This window comes from Lissotriton vulgaris, unplaced genomic scaffold (genome assembly GCF_964263255.1).
Source record: "Lissotriton vulgaris unplaced genomic scaffold, aLisVul1.2 SCAFFOLD_2758, whole genome shotgun sequence".
Taxonomy (NCBI): domain Eukaryota; kingdom Metazoa; phylum Chordata; class Amphibia; order Caudata; family Salamandridae; genus Lissotriton; species Lissotriton vulgaris.
Genome location: NW_028253228.1, coordinates 86,080 through 107,055, shown reverse-complemented (window position 1 = coordinate 107,055; position 20,976 = coordinate 86,080). Strand labels below are relative to the sequence as shown.

At 50.5% G+C, this 20,976-nt stretch overlaps 1 protein-coding gene across 4 annotated transcripts in view; it reads left to right on the top strand.

The window, feature by feature from the left end:
* LOC147661113 (tight junction protein ZO-3-like) overlaps positions 1-20,976 on the top strand; it is a 145,766-nt gene that overhangs the window by 57,116 nt on the left and 67,674 nt on the right. Inside the window, exon 1 of one of the 4 annotated variants that reach the window (XM_086951322.1) lies at positions 1,284-2,002. The exons of 2 other annotated variants lie outside the window; for them this stretch is intronic. In XM_086951322.1, coding sequence (XP_086807448.1) covers positions 1,985-2,002 — 18 coding nt within the window. In that variant the 5' untranslated portion in view covers positions 1,284-1,984. Of the gene's footprint in view, positions 1-1,283; positions 2,003-20,976 lie in introns of those variants that run through there. One more of the 4 variants, XM_086951321.1, reaches the window with a different exon arrangement.

Below are 20,976 nucleotides of genomic sequence, written 5' to 3'. Positions count from 1 at the left end.
TAGGAGTTATTTTTGACCATTAGTGTGTGTGGCTGGGGGGGTGGTGGGGGGGGTGATGCTACATGGGCCTGGTGGGGTTCTTGGAAGAGCAAACCCACTCAGAGACTCTCTCATATTGCTGAGTAAATTGTGCCCAGGGAGAGTTGGTGTAAGGGAAGGAGAGGGAATTTTTGGAGAAAAAAGGTGAGGCAATAGTGAGACATTTTGAATGAACGTCAGTTTCCCGGTCAGATTTTAGAGTTCTAGGCATTTTTTGTGCAGTACCATGCAATTTGAGGATACAAGACTGTAGAAAAAAAAGAAGCAAACATTATATGCATGTAAAGATGGTGCTAATGTAGGTATGTTTGATGCGAACTTGACTCGCTATGGAACAACATACTATTGGGTCGTGGGCGCTGTCAAGGGACCAGTTCTGATTAGCTGCAGAGTAGAAAGATCTGCAGAAATGTAACATCCCGTCAGCTAATCTTAATTCAGATCCCTGCCTTACCATGGGGCCCACCTTTGCCCCTCAGCCGGCACTGTGCTGCTCCGCTGTTCGGCCCTGGGGAGCCCTTCTGTGGCCCTCTTTAAGCCTGTGAGCCCCCCCCCCCCCCCCCCCCCCCCCTAGCAAGCCTGCTCCCCGTGGTAGTGGCTAGATTACCCCACAGCACCAACTATGCCGCTGTATCCAAGACGACCCCCCCCCCCCCCCCCCCCCCCATACCACCACTGGGTACCCACCCACCGTCTCCGTGTCTCCCTATAGTATTAGCAGTTGTACTCATTGCCCCCTGCCGGCCCCCCCTTGCCCCCTTGCAAGGGGGGACCTGCAGGGGGCAAGGAGTACAACTGCCTTGCACTAGCTCTCCCCCGCTGCCCCCCTGCGTCTCTCTGAGGGCCCCCAGTTGATCCCAGCAAGTCCCCGCGTTGCCCCCCTGCAGCTCTCCCATGTCATGTTTGTTGGGGTGTACTAAACCCGGTGTTCTCTGCTGCCCCCACCAGTGCCCCCAGCAGCTCCCCTCACCCCCTCCTCACACACCTGTGGCATTAGCGCCATGTCCAGGCAGCGCTCTGCTCACCTGGGCATGAAAGTCCCGGACTGGATTTCTGCTCCGTCCGGACGGGGCTTCCTCACGCCTGACTTGCACTGAAGGAGCATCCCAGTCCGCAGGACGCGTGACTCTACCCCGGATCTCCCGCCCCACCCTCAGACCTGCCGTCAACAGGCTGCAGCGAGTCACCTGGCTGAGTCAACAGCCAGGGAGGGGCCCGGGTGGCACCGCCAGGAGGGGAGGGCAGAGGAGGGCCCAGATCGGAGGGCCACGGGCCAGACCCTCCACTGGGTTCGTCTGCGAGACTGGAGGGGCATTACTGGGGTGGAACGGGACTTGGAGCGCGATCTGAGACACTGGGCGTGGGACAGGAGCTGTGTGGGGCCCTCGAACAGTACAACAGAAGCCGAGAGGGCAGAGCTGGGCAGAACTCGGACCCAGGGCCCCTTCTCACAAGCCCCAGGCAGACTGCTACAGCTCGTGGGGTACATCTAGCAGCCAGGAGGGGGCTGCTGCTGGGAGAGACTTGCCTGGAACAGGAACCCGGCCCCCATAAAGCAACAAGTGGGTGTCCAGCTCAGAACTTGGCGGGCAGTGTGTCCGAGCAGGAGGGGGCCAGGCGCGACCCAGGAAGCAGGAGTAAGATTTCACCCTGAGGGCCCCAGGCCCCTCAACATCTCTAGCAGATCTCACCACGTGGACTAACTCACGCCCAGGGCTCCCAGACCCCCAGACCCCGCTGGACCCGAAGCAGACCTACATAACTGGTGGAGACCCCCAAACTCGTGAATATCTGGACTTGGAGCTGTGGCAGCCTTACCTGTACCCCAGGCCTCTGCCAGGCTCCCCCCCCCCCCCCCGGAGATGAACATGGGCCCTCGGTGACCTGGCACCAGGAGCAGGCAGTGGTCCCAGCCCAACTCTCGGTCTAGGAGTCTCCAGGGGGCATGGCGGTGAGGTTCGAGGTAAGACCCTTCCAAGCCCCGTGCTAGCGCCTGTCCCTCCAGTCTGTCTGCAGACCATGGCCTTTCTTGAGGCCAACGGCCAATACATAAATAAATCCCCTGATAATGCCTGCTTCCGTGTTCTGGAATGTTTTTATTTGACCTATGTATTGTAATTGCATTTGTATAGCGCTTACTACCCCTGACAAGGCGTCAAAGCACTTTTTGGGCGAGTAGCACGCTACTCTGGGACCCTTAGAGGATTAGTGTTGAATTGGTATAGTGAAACATGCAAGTACATTTTGAGTGGTGGATAGGTTAGTCAGTTATTTGCATTCGGAAGGATAGAGGAGGAAAAAAGGTTTGTACTTATATAGCGCCTGTTACCCCCGATGGGGTGTTGAAGCACTCTATTTCGGAAAACCCATAAAGGATCAGTGGTGAATTAGTATGGTGAAATATGAAAGTAATTCGAGTGGTGGAAATTAGTCGGCGCTTTCTGAGTCTGTGTTCCCTTTCAGCACAGTTGTGAGGCTGCTCATGAGTTAGGGAATTGGATTGAATCGAAATTACATTCATATAGCGCCAACTACCCCTGAAGAAGCGCTTTATTATTGGTGATTTCGTTTTGTTTGTTAACTTGGAGTCGTACTGTCGATCTATTATTATTCAGTGGTGCTGCAGATTGCTGTTTTTGTGTTGCGGCATGGGCCTGGGGGTGTGTGTGTGCGCTGTAGGACTTTGCTGTTTATACAACAGTGACAAACATGTGCTGCACATCTCAGGACAGAAGCAGTCGGTGAAAGACTTTTTTTGGGAAGAGTATTGATGTAAATTAGAAACTGTGCCATTTTGAGGTAGAAGCCACCAGAGACATCCTGGGGACATTCAGAAAGTTTCCCTGGGAATGGATTTTGCCCATTGCTTACCATTGTCTTTGTGGTTTGTAACTCCCATTTGCTTGCTTTCTATTTGCAGCTTTATTTGTTTTGGGCTGTCCAGCTCGAGTTTGACCTTTCCCTTGCCAAATGCATATTTTAATGCATTCTTCCACCAGTACTGGATTTCCACAAACAGGCTTTTAACTTCTTGCTTTTATCTGGTCACATTTGCTGTACCTTCAAAGACCGAGTTCAAATGTCAGGCTGTGTCTTCCAGGGAGCTTGGTGTTTACTTTTCTTTCTTGGACTTCAAAGTGAGAGGATTTATATCTCCATCAAGCTGGCTACTGGGGTCTGCTTGAGGAAGGCTGTGTGATATTTTTTTCTAGCACACAACAAAATATAAATGTCTTTAAATGAACTCAGTAGATATTTCAGAATTGTGTCAGAAGTAGAAACGCACAGATGAAGCACGTTTTTTGGTAATTCTGAAGTGTGGTGGAAGCAAATATTTTAATACGAGCAAAACAAACCAGTACATTAGGTGATGACATTTCCACACATTATCGTTTGTGCGCTGTATACATTTTATCAGTAAAACTGTAGGTTTGTGCAAATGTTATGGTCATTTCAATTGAAGATGTTCTTGTTTGGAATGGCGGTGTGCCACTACACCATGCATCCTCCACTCTGCGCCACTCTATTCTGCGCCGCTCTATTCTGCGCCGCTCTATTCTGCGCCACTCTATTCTGCGCCACTCTATTCTGCGCCACTCTATTCTGCGCCCATGCACTCCACACCAATGCACTCCAATCTACTCCATGGCACTCTCTGCCAATCTACTATATGCCAGTCCAATCTACTCTGACTCTATGCCACTGTACTCTACTGTGCAGCACTCTACTCTGAAACAATATACTCTACATCACTCTACTTTGCACCCCTCTACTCTGCGCCCCTCTACATCAATGCGCTCTTCCCCACTTTACTCAAAACAAATGAACTCTAAGCCACTGTACTGTGCACTCTATGCCACTATACTGTGCAACACTGTAGACCACTACTCTGCACCATTGTACTCTACATCACTGCACACTGTACCACTCTGTTCTACTCTGTACCGCTGTATTCTATGTCTCTCTATTCTGCACCACTCTAATCCACTGCACTCCACATCATGTACTCTATGCCACTCTACTATACACTACTCACTCTACGACCGTGTACTCTGCACACTCTGCCACTGAACTGTATGCCACTGCAGTCTACTCTGTACCACTCTAGGCCACTACACTCTGCATCACTCCACTCTACGCCACTGCAGTCTACCCTGGATCACTTGATTCTAGGCCACTCTACTCTGCAACACTGCACTCTCTGCCACTGAACTCTACCACATTTCTCTGCACCACTGCACTCTACTCTACACCATACTACTCTATGTCACTCGACTGCACTCTACGCCACTGCACTCTATTCCACTGCACTCTATGCCAGTCTAATCTGCAGCGCTCCACCCTATGCCAGTGCAGTCTATGACCATCCATTCTAATCTACGTCACTGCACTCTACTCTGAAACAATCTGCTCTATGCAATTCTGCTCTGCAACACTGCTCTGTATGCCGCTGTACTCTACGGCACTGCACTTTACACAACTTTACTAAAAACCAATACACTCTACGCCAATCTACTCCAACACTGCACCGTATGCTACTATAATCTACTCATAAACACTGTACACCACTGCACTTGTCTCCACTGCACTCTATGCCACTACACTGTACACCATTTCACTTTGTCACTTACCTCTGCACCACTCTATGCCACTTCACTCTACACCTGTGCACCTGCGGCCCTCTACTCTGTGCTCCTCTACTATGCACAATGCATTTTGCAGCAATGCTCTCTACGGCACTTTACACTACACCTCTACTCTGCTAGTGCACCATATTATGCACTGCTGCACTTTTTACCACTCCACTGTACACTAATCTAGTCTACTCTACTCCACACCACTCTGTGCCACTCCACTATGTGTCAGTCTGTTGTGCAATGCTGCACTCTGTGCAACACACTGCACTCTGTGCAACACACTGCACTCTGTGCAACACACTGCACTCTGTGCCACTTTACACTGCTCCTCTCCACTCCGCCAGTGCACTTTACCACACTCTACTATGCGCCACTGCACTCTACGTCACTCTACTCGGCACCACTACTCTATGCACTCCACTCTACCCTACGTCACTTCACTCTACTCTGAAACAATCTACTCTACGCCATTGCACTTTACGCCACTCTACTCCACTGTGCAATGCTCCATTCGCCCCACTTCACTCTACTGTGAAATAATCAGCTCTACGCCGCTGCACTATATGCTGCGCTACTCTATGCCAATCTGCACCACTGTACTCTGTGCCACTCTATTCTACTCTGCGCCACTGTATGCTATGCCACTGCTTTCTGCACCATCCTTCTAAATGACCTTGCACTCTGTGATACTCTACTGTGCACTAATGCACTCCCTGCCACTGCATGCTACACTACTACACTCTACTCTGCACCACTGCATTTTACATCACTCTACTCTGCAAGACTGGCACTCCACGTCACTGCATTCTATGACACTGTATTCTACTTTGCACCACTGCACTCTACGCTACTGCACTATACGCTACACCACTCCACTCTTCTGCACTCTTCGTCACTACACTGCGCATCACTCCACGCACTATAATCTATTCTGCAGCACTGCACTCTACACCACTCTACACCTCTGCCCTGTACCACTCCACCATGCACCTCTCCACTCTGCACCACTTCATTCTACTCTGAAACAAGCTACTCTATGCCACTGTACTCTACGCCACTACAATCTACTCTGCACCCCTCTACTCTGCACCCCTCTACTCTACATTACTACACTCCACGTCACTGCATTCTATGACACTGTATTCTACTTTGCACCACTGCACCCTACGCTACTGCACTATACTCTACACCACTCCACTTTGCTCCACTCTGCTCCACTCTTCGTCACTACACTGCGCATCACTCCACGCACTCTAATCTATTCTGCAGCACTGCACTCTACGGCACTCTACACCTCTGCCCTGTACCACTCCACCATGCATCTCTCCACTCTGCCCCACTTCACTCTACTCTGAAACAAGCTACTCTATGCCACTGCACTCTACCCTGCAACCCTCTACCCTGCAACCCTCTACCCTGCACCCCTCTACCCTGCACTCCTCTACCCTGCACCCCTCTACCCTGCACCCCTCTACCCTGCACCCCTCTACCCTGCACCCCTCTACCCTGCACCCCTCTACCCTGCACCCCTCTACCCTGCACCCCTCTACCCTGCACCCCTCTACTCTGCACCCCTCTACTCTGCACCCCTCTACTCTGCACCCCTCTACTCTGCACCCCTCTACTCTGCACCCCTCTACTCTGCACCCCTCTACTCTACACCCCTCTACTCTACACCCCTCTACTCTACGCCAATGCACTTACACCTCTTTACCCAAAACCAATGCTCTCTAAGCCCATCTACTCTGCACCACTGTACTTTACACCACTACACTCTAGGCCACCGTCCTCCACTCTACGACATTCCACTCTGACGCTCCACTCCATTAAACTCTACCCCACTCTATGCCACTGACTCTACAACACTCTGACACAACACAGCTTCGCCCTACAACACTTTACGCAACTCCTTCTATGTCACTCCATGCCACTTTACTCCACTGTTCGAGGCATGTGGGCTGCTGAATTCATATCTGTGCATAGATCGCCGCCTAGTGTTGGGTCCGGATGATTGCACATTGTTGTCCTGGAAGAGTCTTCGAAGTATCACGAGATAGGTGGCTCCTCCCCTGGACTACAGTGCGCATGGGCATCGCCTCCATCCCCAGATTGTTTTTTTCCGTCATTGGGTTCGTATGTGTTTCGGTTCCCTCTGTCGGAATCGATAATAGTTTAACTTTTCTAACTTGAGACCAAAAGGTCTTTAGGCTTGACGTCGGTATCGTTTGCGTTCGGGTTTGACTATTCTTCAGCTCCGAACTCTTGCTGCCCTTCCGCGTGCTGTCGGCTCGGACGGGCCTACACGACGCTCCAGACATGGAACGAACCCCGTTCAAGAGGTGTCCGGTGTGCACCTCCAAGTATTCACACCTCGACGTGCACCCAGTGTGCAACAAATGTCTGTCGCCGGACCATGACGAGACCAGGTGTATGGCCTGTTCAAAGTTCCGGTGTAAGAAGACTCTCAAGCTTCGTCGGGCCGCTAGACTCCAGGCCGAGTTATCAGCGCCCCCGCCAGACAACATCTTCGAAGAAGGCGTTGGAGCCGACAATGTCTTTCAGGTTTCGGACTCTAGCCCGGCGTCGGAAGAAGAAAACTACGACGCGGGGGACGAGGAGTTCGATGAAGTCGGCGGAGAGGTAGGGGACGACGATGGGGCCATTGCCACCGTGGAGGATAGCTCAGAGGAGGAGCATCCTCAGACTGACTCAGGGGTCAACCCCCATTATACGGCCCAGGTCGAGGGATCGCCTTCGGGCCTTACCCAAGACCTTGTTAATTGTCCCACGGCCTCGCCTACGGGCCCGGCCGCGGACATTTCGGATGTGCCACTCCCATTGAAGAAAACGAAAGTGAAGCCATCGGGGTCCACACCACCGGTTTTGAAACCGAAAGTGAAAGTCGCTCAGGCGGGACAGAAAGCTCCTGAGGCCTCGACGTCAAAGAAATTCAAAATGGCCGACTGCAAGAGCCACGCCAAGATGGCCGACCCGAAAACCCCGGTGTCGAAGCCGAAGGCGAAGACGACCGACGCGGCCGCGTCGGCGCCGAAGGTGGTCGAGGTCGATGACCCGAAGAAGGCTCCAAAGAAGCGTCAGGGCGACGCCGAAGCTCTGGCTGCGCCGACTCCGGCCGTCAAGGCCAAGGATGGTGGTGTGTCGGCTCCGAAAACTGTGCCTTTCGCCGACCCGTCTTCGGACTCGGGGAAATCGCTTGAGCAGGTCCAGCCCTCTCCGGCCTTAGCCAAGAAGGTCGTCGAGTCCCTGCAGAGAATTCGGAAGGACGCTGAGGCTCCCGAACCGAAGGATGTGGTGCCGAAGCCTACACCAAAGCCGGCAAAGGCGCAGACGCCTATCCGCTACACGCTGCCGCCGAAGACGACGCCAAAGGCTTTTGCTCCGAAGCATGGGGCCGGGGTGCCTCTGAAGGCGGTGTCAACGCCCAAGGCCTCCTTGGTGGTGCCGAAGCCTCGGCTCCAGCAGCTTGCAGATGAGGAACGTCGGGAGGTTATCATCGACGCCAACACCGGGAAGCTCTCTCTCCTCAAACGGAAGATCACCACGGAGCCGGTGTTGGAGCCTTATCGTATTCCACTCAAAAACAAGAAGGACTCTGCGGGTACTTCTGCCCCTATGGAGCCTGCATCTCCACATAATTTAGAACTTTCACCAACGCATTCCAACGCTGGGGAAAGTGACGGAGATGAAGAGGACGAGTACAACTATCCCGCTTACTCGGATCCAGAGGAGGTACATGAGCCTTGGTCTGCCGGAGGCGACCCTGAGGACCCTCAGTCGGGTCAGGAACCGCAGCTTTTTGCTGCAAAGACTTCTCCGACAGAGGACTCTGCAGCCTTCAACGCTCTGATTGAGAGGGCTGCAGCTAATCATGATGTTGACCTGCATTCAGATCCTGTGGATGTAGATTTTCTGTTTGACACTTTCTCAGTGGCTGAGAAGTCAGTCAAGACATTGCCAATGCTAAAGGGAGTGCTGAAACATGCGCCAGAGGTTTTCAAGGAGCCCACTCGGGCGCGAGTCGTCAATCCTCGTGTTGATAAAAAATACAAGGCAGCGCCCTCGGATCCAACTTACATCAAGGGACACTTGCCACTGGATTCTTTGGTGGTATCCAACGCACGTAAGCGGGCGAACTCGCAGACCACGGGTGACGTTCCTCCCCCAGACAAAGAGTCGAAAATCTTTGAAGCCTCAGGGAAAAGAATTGCTGCGCAGGCAGCTAATATTTGGCGCATTTCAAACACGCAGGCCCTACTTGCACGCTACGATAGGGCGCATTATGACACCCTAGAAACACTTCTGCAGCACTTGCCTGATCAGTACAAGGAGGCAGGGGAAATGTTGATTCAGGAGGGGAAGCTGATCACCAACGCTTCCATCAAATGTGCGCTGGACGTGGCTGATACCACCTCCAGGGCAATCAACACTAGCGTGTTGCTAAGGAGACATGCATGGCTTAGGATATCAGGATTCAAATCAGATATACAAACCACCATCCTGAACCAAACAGTTAATCCTGACCACCTGTTTGGCCCTGAGGTGGATGCGGCACTTGAAAAAATGAAGAAAGACACGGACACTGCCAAGTCTATGGGGGCCCTCCAGTCTCAGCAGTTTCGGGGTGGTTCCTTTCGCCGCTCCAATAACAGAGGCACCTCAAGGGGTCAGGCATCACAGTCCACACAGTATTACAAGACCAACACCCAGACCTCATACACCAACAAGAGTAGAGGTGGTTACAGAGGCAACAACATCAAAGGCAGGGGACGTGGAAACAACAGCTCCAGGTCCTCCACAGCCAACAAACAGTGACGCCTTGTCACTGCCCCCCGACCACACAACACCGGTCGGGGGGAGACTCCAGCAGTTCCTGCCCGCGTGGAAATCCATCACCACGGACAGGTGGGTCAAATCTCTTATCCAGTACGGTTACTGTCTGGAACTTACTTCCACTCCACCAAACATACCTCCAAGAAGCCGTCCTATGTCCGGCGAGCACTTGCACTTGTTGCAGCAGGAGGTTCAAGTCATGCTGCAAAAAGGGGCAATAGAGCTCGTCCCACTGCAATTAAGGGGAACAGGAGTTTACTCTCTGTACTTTCTAATCCCCAAAAAGGACGGATCCATGAGGCCCATCCTGGACCTCAGGCCCCTCAACTGGTACATTCTTTCGGAGCACTTTCATATGCTCACGTTGCAGCAGGTCCTCCCCCTGCTTCGACAAGGGGACTTCCTGGCTACGCTAGATCTAAAGGATGCGTATTTTCACATCCCCCTGCATCCTTCCCACAGGAAGTACCTCAGATTCACGATTCAGGACCAGCACTACCAGTTCAGGGTTCTGCCTTTCGGGGTCACCACGGCGCCAAGGGTCTTTACAAAGTGCCTGGCGACTGTGGCAGCGCATCTACGACGCCAGAACGTCCACGTCTATCCCTATCTGGACGACTGGCTCATTCAGGCAAAGACAGAACAGCAGTGCGCGGACCACGTGTCCCGCACAATTCACCTCCTGCACGATCTGGGATTCTCGCTGAACTATCCAAAATCCCATCTCCAGCCCGCCCATATACGGCAGTATCTGGGCGCGACAATAGACACTCTGGCAGCCACTGCGCAGCCCAATTCAGTGAGAATCGCCAGTATCCAAACGCTGATCCAACAATTCAGACCTCAGCACTCGCTTCCAGCGAAGGTGTTCATGCAGTTGATAGGCATGATGGCCTCCTGCATCTCCATCGTCCCGCACGCGAGGTTACATATGCGTCCGCTTCAGGAGTGCCTAGCACGTCCGTGGACTCAGGCTCACGGACAGTTGAAAGACCTAGTGTTGGTGAGCGGTCGGGCATACAACTCTCTGCATTGGTGGAATCCACAAAACCTTTGCAAGGGCCGACCGTTCCAAGAGCCTGTACCACAGATTATCCTGACAACGGACTCTTCTCTCCAGGGATGGGGAGCGCATGTACTCCACTACACAGTGCAGGGACTATGGACACTACAGCAAAGGAAGATGCACATCAACTTTCTGGTAATGATGGCAATCTTCATGGCCTTGAAGGCCTTCAAAGTACATCTATGCAACAAGGTCGTGTTGATCCGGACGGACAACATGACGGCCATGTACTACATTCAGAAGCAGGGGCGCACACACTCTCCGCAGCTGTCTCATCTGGCTCAGAGCATGTGGAAGTGGGCCATTCAGAGCAACATCTTCCTCATGGCAGAGCATCTCCCGGGCAAGGACAACCAAATGGCGGACCTGCTCAGCAGGCACAGCCACCAAATGCACGAGTGGGAGATACATCCATCAGTACTCCAACCGTACTTCCAAAGGTGGGGTCATCCAGAGATAGACCTGTTCGCCACAAAGGAGAACGCAAAATGCCAAAGCTTCGCCGCCAGGTTCCCACACCCGCAATCGCAGGGCAATGCGATGTGGATGAACTGGTCAGGCAGATTTGCGTACGCTTTTCCCCCAGCACCTCTGATACCGCTGGTGGCGCGGAAACTCAGGCAGCACTCGATAACTCTCATCCTGGTTGCTCCAACGTGGGCTCGCCAACCATGGTACACCACGTTTCTGGAACTCTCCGTGGTACCGCATCAAAGGCTTCATCTCGCACCCAGCCTTCTGACGCAGAGCCATGGCGACATTCAGCACCCAGATCCGCAACAGCTCAACCTGGCGATCTGGCTCCTGAAGTCCTAGAGTTTGGCTACCTCAATCTTCCCCCCGATTGCATGGACATCATTCGGGAGGCAAGGAAGCCCACTACTAGAGCTTGTTATGCGGCTAAATGGAAGCGATTTGTCATTTACTGTGTAAACCACAATATTGACCCGCTAGATGCTTCCATTCAAAACATCATTTGTTACCTGTTCCACCTGTACCAATGCAATTTGGCGTATTCTTCCATCCACATTCACCTGTTTGCTATGGCAGCATACCTCCAGAATAGGCAACACCTGTCACTCTTTAAGGTCCCTGCTATCAAGGCCTTTCTGGAAGGACTCAAAAGGGTCATTCCACCAAGGACCCCACCAGCTCCAGAATGGAACCTCAATGTGGTTCTTACAAGGCTGATGGGTCCTCCCTTTGAGCCACTGCACTCTTGTGAGCTTCAGTTTCTGACTTGGAAGGTTGCTTTCTTGGTAGCAATTACATCGCTGCGGAGGGTTAGCGAGTTGCAGGCGCTCACCATCCAGGAACCTTTCTTCCAAGTACACGCTAACAGGGTGGTACTCCGCACTAACCCTAAATTCTTACCCAAGGTTGTATCTCAATTCCACATGAACCAGACAATTGAGTTGCCAGTGTTTTTCCAAAACCCTGAATCGCTGGCGGAGCGGATGCTCCACACCCTTGACGTTAAAAGAGCCTTGATGTACTACGTTGACAGGACAAAAGATTTTCGTAAGACCAAGCAACTTTTCGTTGCTTTTGCCTCACACCACAAGGGAAACGCTATCTCCAAAGCTGGGATCGCTAGGTGGATCGTGAAATGCATTCAGATCTGTTATGCTAAGGCTAAACGCACTCTCACAATTCCACCAAGAGCCCACTCCACCAGAAAGCTGGGGGCCTCTATGGCTTTCCTAGGTAACATTCCCTTAGAAGATATTTGTAGAGCAGCCACATGGTCTACCACACATACTTTTACTAAACATTACTGTGTAGACGTGCACTCCAAACAGCAGGCAGCTGTTGGTCAGGCTGCTCTCAAAACACTTTTTCAGACCGCTGCAGCTGGCACGGGCGGCCGCAAATAATAGGAGGACTGCTATGTATTCAATGCACAGATATGAATTCAGCAGCCCACATGCCTCGAACTGCAAATGCTACTTACCAGTATGCATCTGTTCTTGGCATGTAGGGCTGCTGACATTCATATCGCCCACCCTCCTCCCCGGCGCCTGTAGCAGCTGCAGTATTCATATACATATATACATATGCTCATAGCATGGGCATCACTCACATACTTCACTCCATCTCTGCCAATGGCTAAAAACAATCTGGGGATGGAGGCGATGCCCATGCGCACTGTAGTCCAGGGGAGGAGCCACCTATCTCGTGATACTTCGAAGACTCTTCCAGGACAACAATGTGCAATCATCCGGACCCAACACTAGGCGGCGATCTATGCACAGATATGAATGTCAGCAGCCCTACATGCCAAGAACAGATGCATACTGGTAAGTAGCATTTGCACTATTATACTACTCCACTCTACGCCACTCCACTCTACTCTACATCAGTCGACTGTATAATGCTTTACTCCACTCTATGCCATTACACTCTCCTACACAACTTCACTCTATTACACTCCACTCTGACTATCAACTCCCCTCTGCGCAATACACTCTATGCCACTCCACTCTATTCCACTCTGGCACTCTACACACAACACACCACACCACTCCATGATGCTCATACCAAGCTCCTCAAATCTACTCTGCACCACTCTACACCACTCCAGAACACTCCACTTTACGACACTCTGCGCCACTCTCTTTTACCCCACTAACTCTTAGCCATGCTGAACAGCAGCCACTCTGGTGTACTACCTGGCTAAAGCATACTGGCAAAGCCAATATCTCTTACATAGGCGCGACCTATTGGCTTTGCCAATGCTTGTTTTGTTAAGCTGGTAATAAACACTGATTTCTTGGAATGCTGGCTCTGGCTGGTAATTCAACCCTGCATTCCAGCAAATTTCTGGCTACTAAGTCCGCAAAACCCTAGCCATTGTTTCTAAAGCTGTTGGAAGTCTGAAATGTCTTGCGCGGCGTTGTCCACAATGGCTGGGCGTGGGCGAGCGATACCGGTGCAGACTTTGTTTTACATTCCAGTGTTCCTCTTGCCCCTTCCTGGTTTAATTAAGCGATTGCATTCATAGGGCGACTATTCTCATAATATTGTGGCCAGGTTGTTACAGGCCCCGCGCTCTTGTATATGGGCCCAAGCGTAGATTTCTGCCATATGACCACTTTTGGAACCCCCAACAGAATTTTATGGCTGATATAAGCACACATGAGTAGTTATGATGGCTGCATGGGGACCACGGACCCATTAAGGGCCACCGACCAACCAATCCACCTGCTCGGTCTGCGTTGTTTTAGGACCGGCTGGGCAGCGCAGCCGGCTGTTGTGACTTGTTACCAGTTCTTTGTATAGAGGTTTTGGCCCCACCCATAGGATTATCACTCTCTTGCCACCTGCCATTGGCTGTTAGATGCATCATTCAGCCTCCTATGGGGGTGGGGGATGGGGGGGGGGCTGTATTGAAATGTACAAAAGACTATTTCTAATCTCAATCATCGCACTTTAAATTCTTTATCACACTGATGTGATAGAGTTATGGTGGCTTAGTGGACTAATGTATCCCCTGCAGGGACCTGTGTTCGACCTCATGGTCACAGGTTCAAATCCCGGCGGGTCCACTCAGCGGTTCATCCATCTGAGGTCGATAAAATGAGTACCATTGAGTTGGGTAACAATAAACATCTGTCATTCAGCGCCTTGAGACACACGGGTGATAAGTGAGCTTTACAAGTACACGTGTTATGGACTACAGAAAATATTTTGTATTAATTGTTTTGTACAGCGGAAATACACCACATCACACTGCTACAGACTGAGCATGTAAAGTGGTACTCACAGTCACTGACTAGAGTGAGTGTTGTGCATCCAGTGCGACCCCCCCCCCCCCCGCCCCCCCCCTCCTCTTCCTCTAGCAGACCTTGATGTTGTCCTGGGGACTCACAGAAGTCGACAAACAGCTAGTTTCTATCTCCATGGGCAGGTAAGGCCTAGGATAAAAGCCCTGGGTGCTGTGGAACCCGGTGCTTCCCAGCAGGTAGACTTGGAACCAGTATAGACACACTCTTTAGGTTCACTGCACATCACGGGTACTACAGGCTTCGATTTACTACAACTTTGAAAGCATATTTTAGAAACACCGGGACGGCGAGAAAATGTATAACGAATGGAAAGAAAGGCACTAGCCCCCCAACCCTGGCCCTGAAATGCACTACTTTTTAGGTGGATGTGCACTTGTAAACTCCTATCATTCCCAGAGCAAAAGGCTAATAGCTAAAGAGGGCGGACCTATTGTCTCGTCCTGTCTGCTGTGGTAGGCGGGAATCACATTTGAATGACAGTTGAACAGACCAGTGGGTTAAGAGGAACAACCAAAATATACATTCTATCTATCTATCTATCTATCTATCTGTCATAACATTATATAATATGTATATGTTTGCGTGTGTGTTTTATTTAGGAATGCTTTCATTCTATGACGCTGAAGAGAGAGCTAAAGCTGTCTTAAGGTCAGACAAAGGGGTGATGAGAAGTGCATTTGTTATACCAGGAAACTGTTAAAAGTGCATTTCAGTAAAATATATAAAAGTGAAACTTTCCAGAGTTTAGTCGGTGTGTTTGTGATTTGCTTTGTGCCTGGCATTGGACCGATATCTACTTTGCTGTGATGTTGATTTTCTCATCGGACTATAACTTTATCGACCCCACATCTGTGTAATAATTGTCGCTGGTTGTATGAAGTAGTTTTGTGAATGACGCGTCGTAATGATGCTGCCCGAAAGCACGCGTAAATGCGTGGCTCTTGTGCATACATTTCCTGTTTAACGTCACAATGCCGAGACCACTAACTGAAAATAGGGTCATTTCCCAGCCTGACATCACACCGTGGTCTCTGACAACAAGGTAGCTTTCCTCTTTTTTGACATCAAAATGTATCTTTCTCTATCTGACAATAAGGTCACTTTCTGTCAGACAGTAGTGTAGCTGCCCTGTCTAGTGTCACAATTTAGTTTTCTCTATTTGACAATATGCAGCTATTTCTGTGACAACAATGTGACTATCCCTGACTGGCATCACAATGTAGCTTTCCACCTGAAACCACAATGTAACCTTGAGGCCTGTCCTGGCAGAATTAATTTCCTAATCTGGCATGCTAGTTTAGCTTTCCTTGTCAGGTTAGCTAGTGTGACATGGGTTAGCTAGTATGACATGGGTTAGCTAGTATGACATGGGTTAGCTAGTATGACATGGGTTAGCTAGTCTGGCATGGGTTAGCTAGTCTGGCATGGGTTAGCTAGTCTGGCATGGGTTAGCTAGTCTGGCATGGGTTAGCTAGTCTGGCATGGGTTAGCTAGTCTGACATGGGTTAGCTTGTCTGACATGGGTTAGCTTGTCTGACATGGGTTAGCTTGTCTGACATGGGTTAGCTTGTCTGACATGCCGGGTTAGCGTTCCTAGTCATACATGCCGGGTTAGCTTTCCTTGTCATGCATGCCAGTTTAGCTTTCCTTGTCATACATGCCGGGTTAGCTTTCCTTGTCATGCATGCCAGGTTAGCTTTCCTTGTCATACATGCCGGGTTAGCTTTCCTTGTCATGCATGCCGGGTTAGCTTTCCTTGTCATACCTGCCGGGTTAGCTTTCCTTGTCATGCATGCCGGGTTAGCTTTCCTTGTCATACATGCCGGGTTAGCTTTCCTTGTCATACATGCCGGGTTAGCTTTCCTTGTCATACATGCCGGGTTAGCTTTCCTTGTCATACATGCCAGGTTAGCTTTCCTTGTCATACATGCCAGGTTAGCTTTCCTTGTCATGCATGCCGGGTTAGCTTTCCTTGTCATGCATGCCGGGTTAGCTTTCCTTGTCATGCATGCCGGATTAGCTTTCCTTGTCATACATGCCGGGTTAGCTTTCCTTGTCATACATGCCGGGTTAGCTTTCCTTGTCATACATGCCGGGTTAGCTTTCCTTGTCTGACGCAGCCATGTAGTGTTCCACGTATAAATGTCCTCTTTCGTGCCGTCATTGGTATCCATTTCCTGGTCTGACAGCGGATATCCTTTTCGTGCCCGTCATTGGTAGTCCAGTCCCGCCCTGAGCTCGTGCAGTAGCTGTCCATGCCTCTCCTCCCTCTTCTCCCTAGTCTACACTGTGATGTCACGCTTCCTTTCCCTGCATGACATCACAGTAAAGCTGTCCCTGACACCTCAGTTTCACTTTCGTTTCTCTCTCTGAAAATAAACTTGACACAATAATAACAATTATTTACAGCACATGTGCTTATGAACCTACATTCACACGTTTATTATTACAGGGCCAAAGGTCACATTCCAGTTTATTATTCCAGAAGAGTGAAGTACATAAGTTTCACTGTTTATTGCCTCACAGATTGCATTGAGTATTGTATCATATATATATGCCGGATTCACATAGAAGACAAGGCAGACCCAGTTTAATGCTTTGATTTTATTTTTCAGAAGCCACCAAAACCCTCACGACGCGTTTCGGCAGATCCCTGCCTTGATCACATGACCATATATATATATATATATATATATATATGATACAATACTCTTTCAGGGTTAGAGTGCCTCATAAATTAAGCAGCAAAGATGCAGAGAACGGTGGGTAGTTTCCAAGTTTAGGTAGGGAGCCGCTCTTGTGTAGAGCACCTTACAACACCAGTGAGACTCTGAATTTGCTAACCTAAAATGTCTGTTTTCCTAGCAAAGTTTTTAAGCATAGGATTTGCACCCTGCCATCCACGCCGAGATTGAAAGGGACAAGGTATATATTTAATCGGCCCCGCCCTCCCTCCGCTCACATTTCACGCCCTGGCTGGTATTTCACAGCAAGTACTAATCTAATCTCTACAGCTGGGCGTTGCCAGGTGTGCTTTGCTACCGAGATTTAATATTTTTAGACAGAGACAATCATTTGATGAGTCAGCGGTTATATTTGCACAGCTCTCGCCGCGCCGCAGCCGGGTCCGAGCACAAACATTCACTTTAATTAAAATCCTGGCTATCCATTGAACTGCCCAGGATCAGAGAAGTTCCGGTTTGGAGACCGACTACCCCCACTGTGTCTAGTTGTCTAATTCCTGCCAGAGTGGGTCTGCCCATCGTGCCCCGCCCTGCCCCAGATGGAAGAGAGTTGATGGTTGTGCCAAGTCTTCAAAGAGCCTCTGTTAAGGCCTCTAATTGTGGCTGCTTACCATCCCTTCTACCCACCCAGACCGCCTGGCCATCCTCCTCACCCACTCTTGCAGGTACCTGCCTCTTTTGGCTCATTCATTGTCTTGTCTCCATGTCTGCCCCTCCTGTTCTGTCAGTTCTGCCTTTCTCTGTCACTCTGGAGAGGTGTGGAGACCTCTGTTTGCTTTCCCCTTTCATATGCCCTTTGAGACAGATCTCCATGTCTTTTCATCAATTCTGATTCACTGCTTGCTCCTCATTTTAGTGTCATGCTTCTTTTTTGCTCCTTCATTGTCCTGCAGGTGGGGGTTTGTTTCACTTCCCTGCTCTCTTTGCAGCAGGCAGCCATTGTTCCTCGTATGCTGTGGGCGGTCTGTCTGCCTGCCTGTGCCTTTTGTAGGGCGCCTGGCTGCCACCGCCCAGTTCTCTTTTTGAGTAGGTCTACCACACCCTTGTGGTGGGACCGGACTGCACCACTAAACACTGCGCTGTGGGTGGTTGGTGCTTTGAAGGACATTCTCTGTGCTATGCCTGGGTTGCCTTTCCCAGGACCATTGCCTGGTGTTCAGTTGATTGTTTCTAAAACCCTCTGCAGGGCTTTGTATTAGAGTCCACCATGTGGTAAGCAGAACGTCCAACTCGCGTTGACCACGTCTCTACTTTTTAGCCCATCTCATGGTGAAGAGGACCCCCACTTTGTGGTGATCGGGGATCTGAATTCGGGCCCCTTTGTGATCAGCACCTCGTTTTGAGCACTTTTCAACTTTTGAGCCCATCTCGTCGGCAGCAGGTTGACGTCCACCTCATGGTGAGCACTGCAGGGATTTGTTTTGGTGCCAAACTCATGGTGAACAGGACTTCAGGGCCCACCTCTTGGAATCCCACCTCGTGGAATTGGGGCTTCCAGCATCATGATGAACAGTGCTCGGTTTTCGTGTCCACTCCTGGTGAGCAGGTGAACTTGAACTCCCTGTTTAGCCGGGCTCTGTTCTACAGCGTGCCCCGTGGTGAGATGCTCGTGTTTAGGACCTGCCTCGTGGTGATCTGGCCTGCCTCATGGTGATCTGGGCTCTGCTCGATGGTCTGCCCCGTGGTGATCTGGGCTCTGCTCGATGGTCTGCCTCGTGTTGATCTGGGTGCTGTTTAAGGGCACATCTAGACTGAGAAATGCTCTGTTCTAAGGTTTGCCGCGTAGGGAGTAATTCTCCGCTTGGGGCCGGCCTCCTTGTGAGCAGGGCTCTGTTCTAAGGCCCATCCTGTCGTGAGTATGGATCTACCGCGGACCCATCCTGTGGTTGTCAAGGTCAGCTTGGGCCCAGTCCTTGGCCCAGGGTGTTGGGGGGTCTTCTGAAAATGTGCTATGAGAGCCAAACCTTTAAAGTAATACCTCCAAATTTGATTATTGTCTGTGTAGAGACTTTGCCTGCGGCTTCCTGTGCCCTTCGACAGTGTGACCAGAATGGCCACTTCCTTGCCCAAGCCACTCTAATATTGAATGTGTGTGTGTGTACTTGTGTTTAATGGCATCACGGGGGCCGTGGTTCTTCTTGTTCCACCGGATGATTGACAGCTGTGGTGTCTTCACTCTTGTTCCATGGATGATTGGCAGGGGTGGAGTGCTGAGTCTGCTGGGGACGGTGTTTTCTTGTTGCACAGGTGGTTGGCTGGTGTGGTGTCAGTCTTCACTCTTGTTCCAAGGGTGATTGGCAGGGTTGGAGTGCTGAGTCTGCTGGGGACGGTGTTCTCTTGTTGCAAAGGTGATTGGCTGGTGTGGTGACAGTCTTCACGCTTGTTCCAAGGGTGGTTGGCAGGGGTGGAGTGCTGAGTCTGCTGGGGACGGTGTTCTCTTGTTGCACAGGTGGTTGGCTGGTGTGGTGACAGTCTTCACTCTTGTTCCAAGGGTGATTGGCAGGGGTGGAGTGCTGAGTCTGCTGGGGACTGTGTTCTCTTGTTGCACAGGTGATTGGCTGGTGTGGTGACCGTCTTCACTCTTGGTACTTGTTGGTGGGACTGACCTTTCGTGGATGGGCCACTGCTTAATTTGTGAAAAATAAATAAGTGCCAGGGCTCCAGTCAGGAGGCCACTGCAGCTTGCACCACACATTGCCGCTGCCAATGATGGTAACAACACAATTACTAACGATCACACTCCGAGTGTGACAATTCAGACTTTTCCAGGCCCCCAAAGCTATTAGAATGGCTTTGGCGGTAGGTAATAGTAATTTTTTATTTATATTGAATTTATAATTATCTGTGGTTGTGGTCATCTCTAAATTAGCCAGACAGACTGTTACAAGCGCTGTTGTTGACAATAAAGTGCCGGTGCCAAGCACCAGAAACCACCAGTTTAAATTAAGCACAACAGGCACTGGCAACCTTCCTTTGGTTTCTTAACTTTTGTGATTGATTGGGGAAGCATAAACATAACTTATGTTTTGTAAAGCGCACGTTCACCCCTGCCGGGCATCTTGGCGCTGAATAACAGATGTTTATTGTTACCCAACTCAATGGTACTCATTTTATCGACCTCAGATGGATGAAAGGCTGAGTGGACCAGCCGGGATTTGAACCTGTGACCATGAGGTCAAACGCATGCCCCTGCAGTGGATGCACTAGTCCACTGAGCCACCAGACCCGGCTTAAGCTAGCAGTCTCAGTTCCGCTGTCAGAAACCACATAGGCAGCGCAATAAAAAATGTAACCTCCGAAATGAGACTGGTACCCCTGACACAAAAATAGAGTAATTGGCCTGCAGTGCTCTGCTTCGACCCTCTTTCCATCTGCAAGGCCTGCTGGGCGTCTGCTCATTTCACTGGCAGCTACTCCCTTCCCTAGCAGGCGGTCCACTATTTCTGCCAGTTCTCAATAGGGCATTTTTAATATTAAATATTGTATTTTTATTTACATGAATTGCTAGCTAAAACCGTATCTGACCATCAAATTCTCCACTTTGGAAAGTCAAATCTGACTTTAATTGCCTAAATTCACTCCTTTCTGACAATTTTACTTTCTGACTTAAAAATACCGAGCCAGACGTTCCTTGCCTGCTTTTCAGGTCCTCCAGGCGCAAAGCTTGCTTTATAAGGTGCAGCTGTGAATATTCCTCGGCAGTCCCTGTTGGCTTCCTGTTTGCTGCTTGTTATCCTCCTATGTTCCCCAGTCTCCCTCCAGCCCTCGGGCTACTTTCCTTTTACTCATCTCTACCCTGGGTACCAGTGCCAGGGTCCTCATCAAGAGGCCAATGAAGCTCGCACCACACA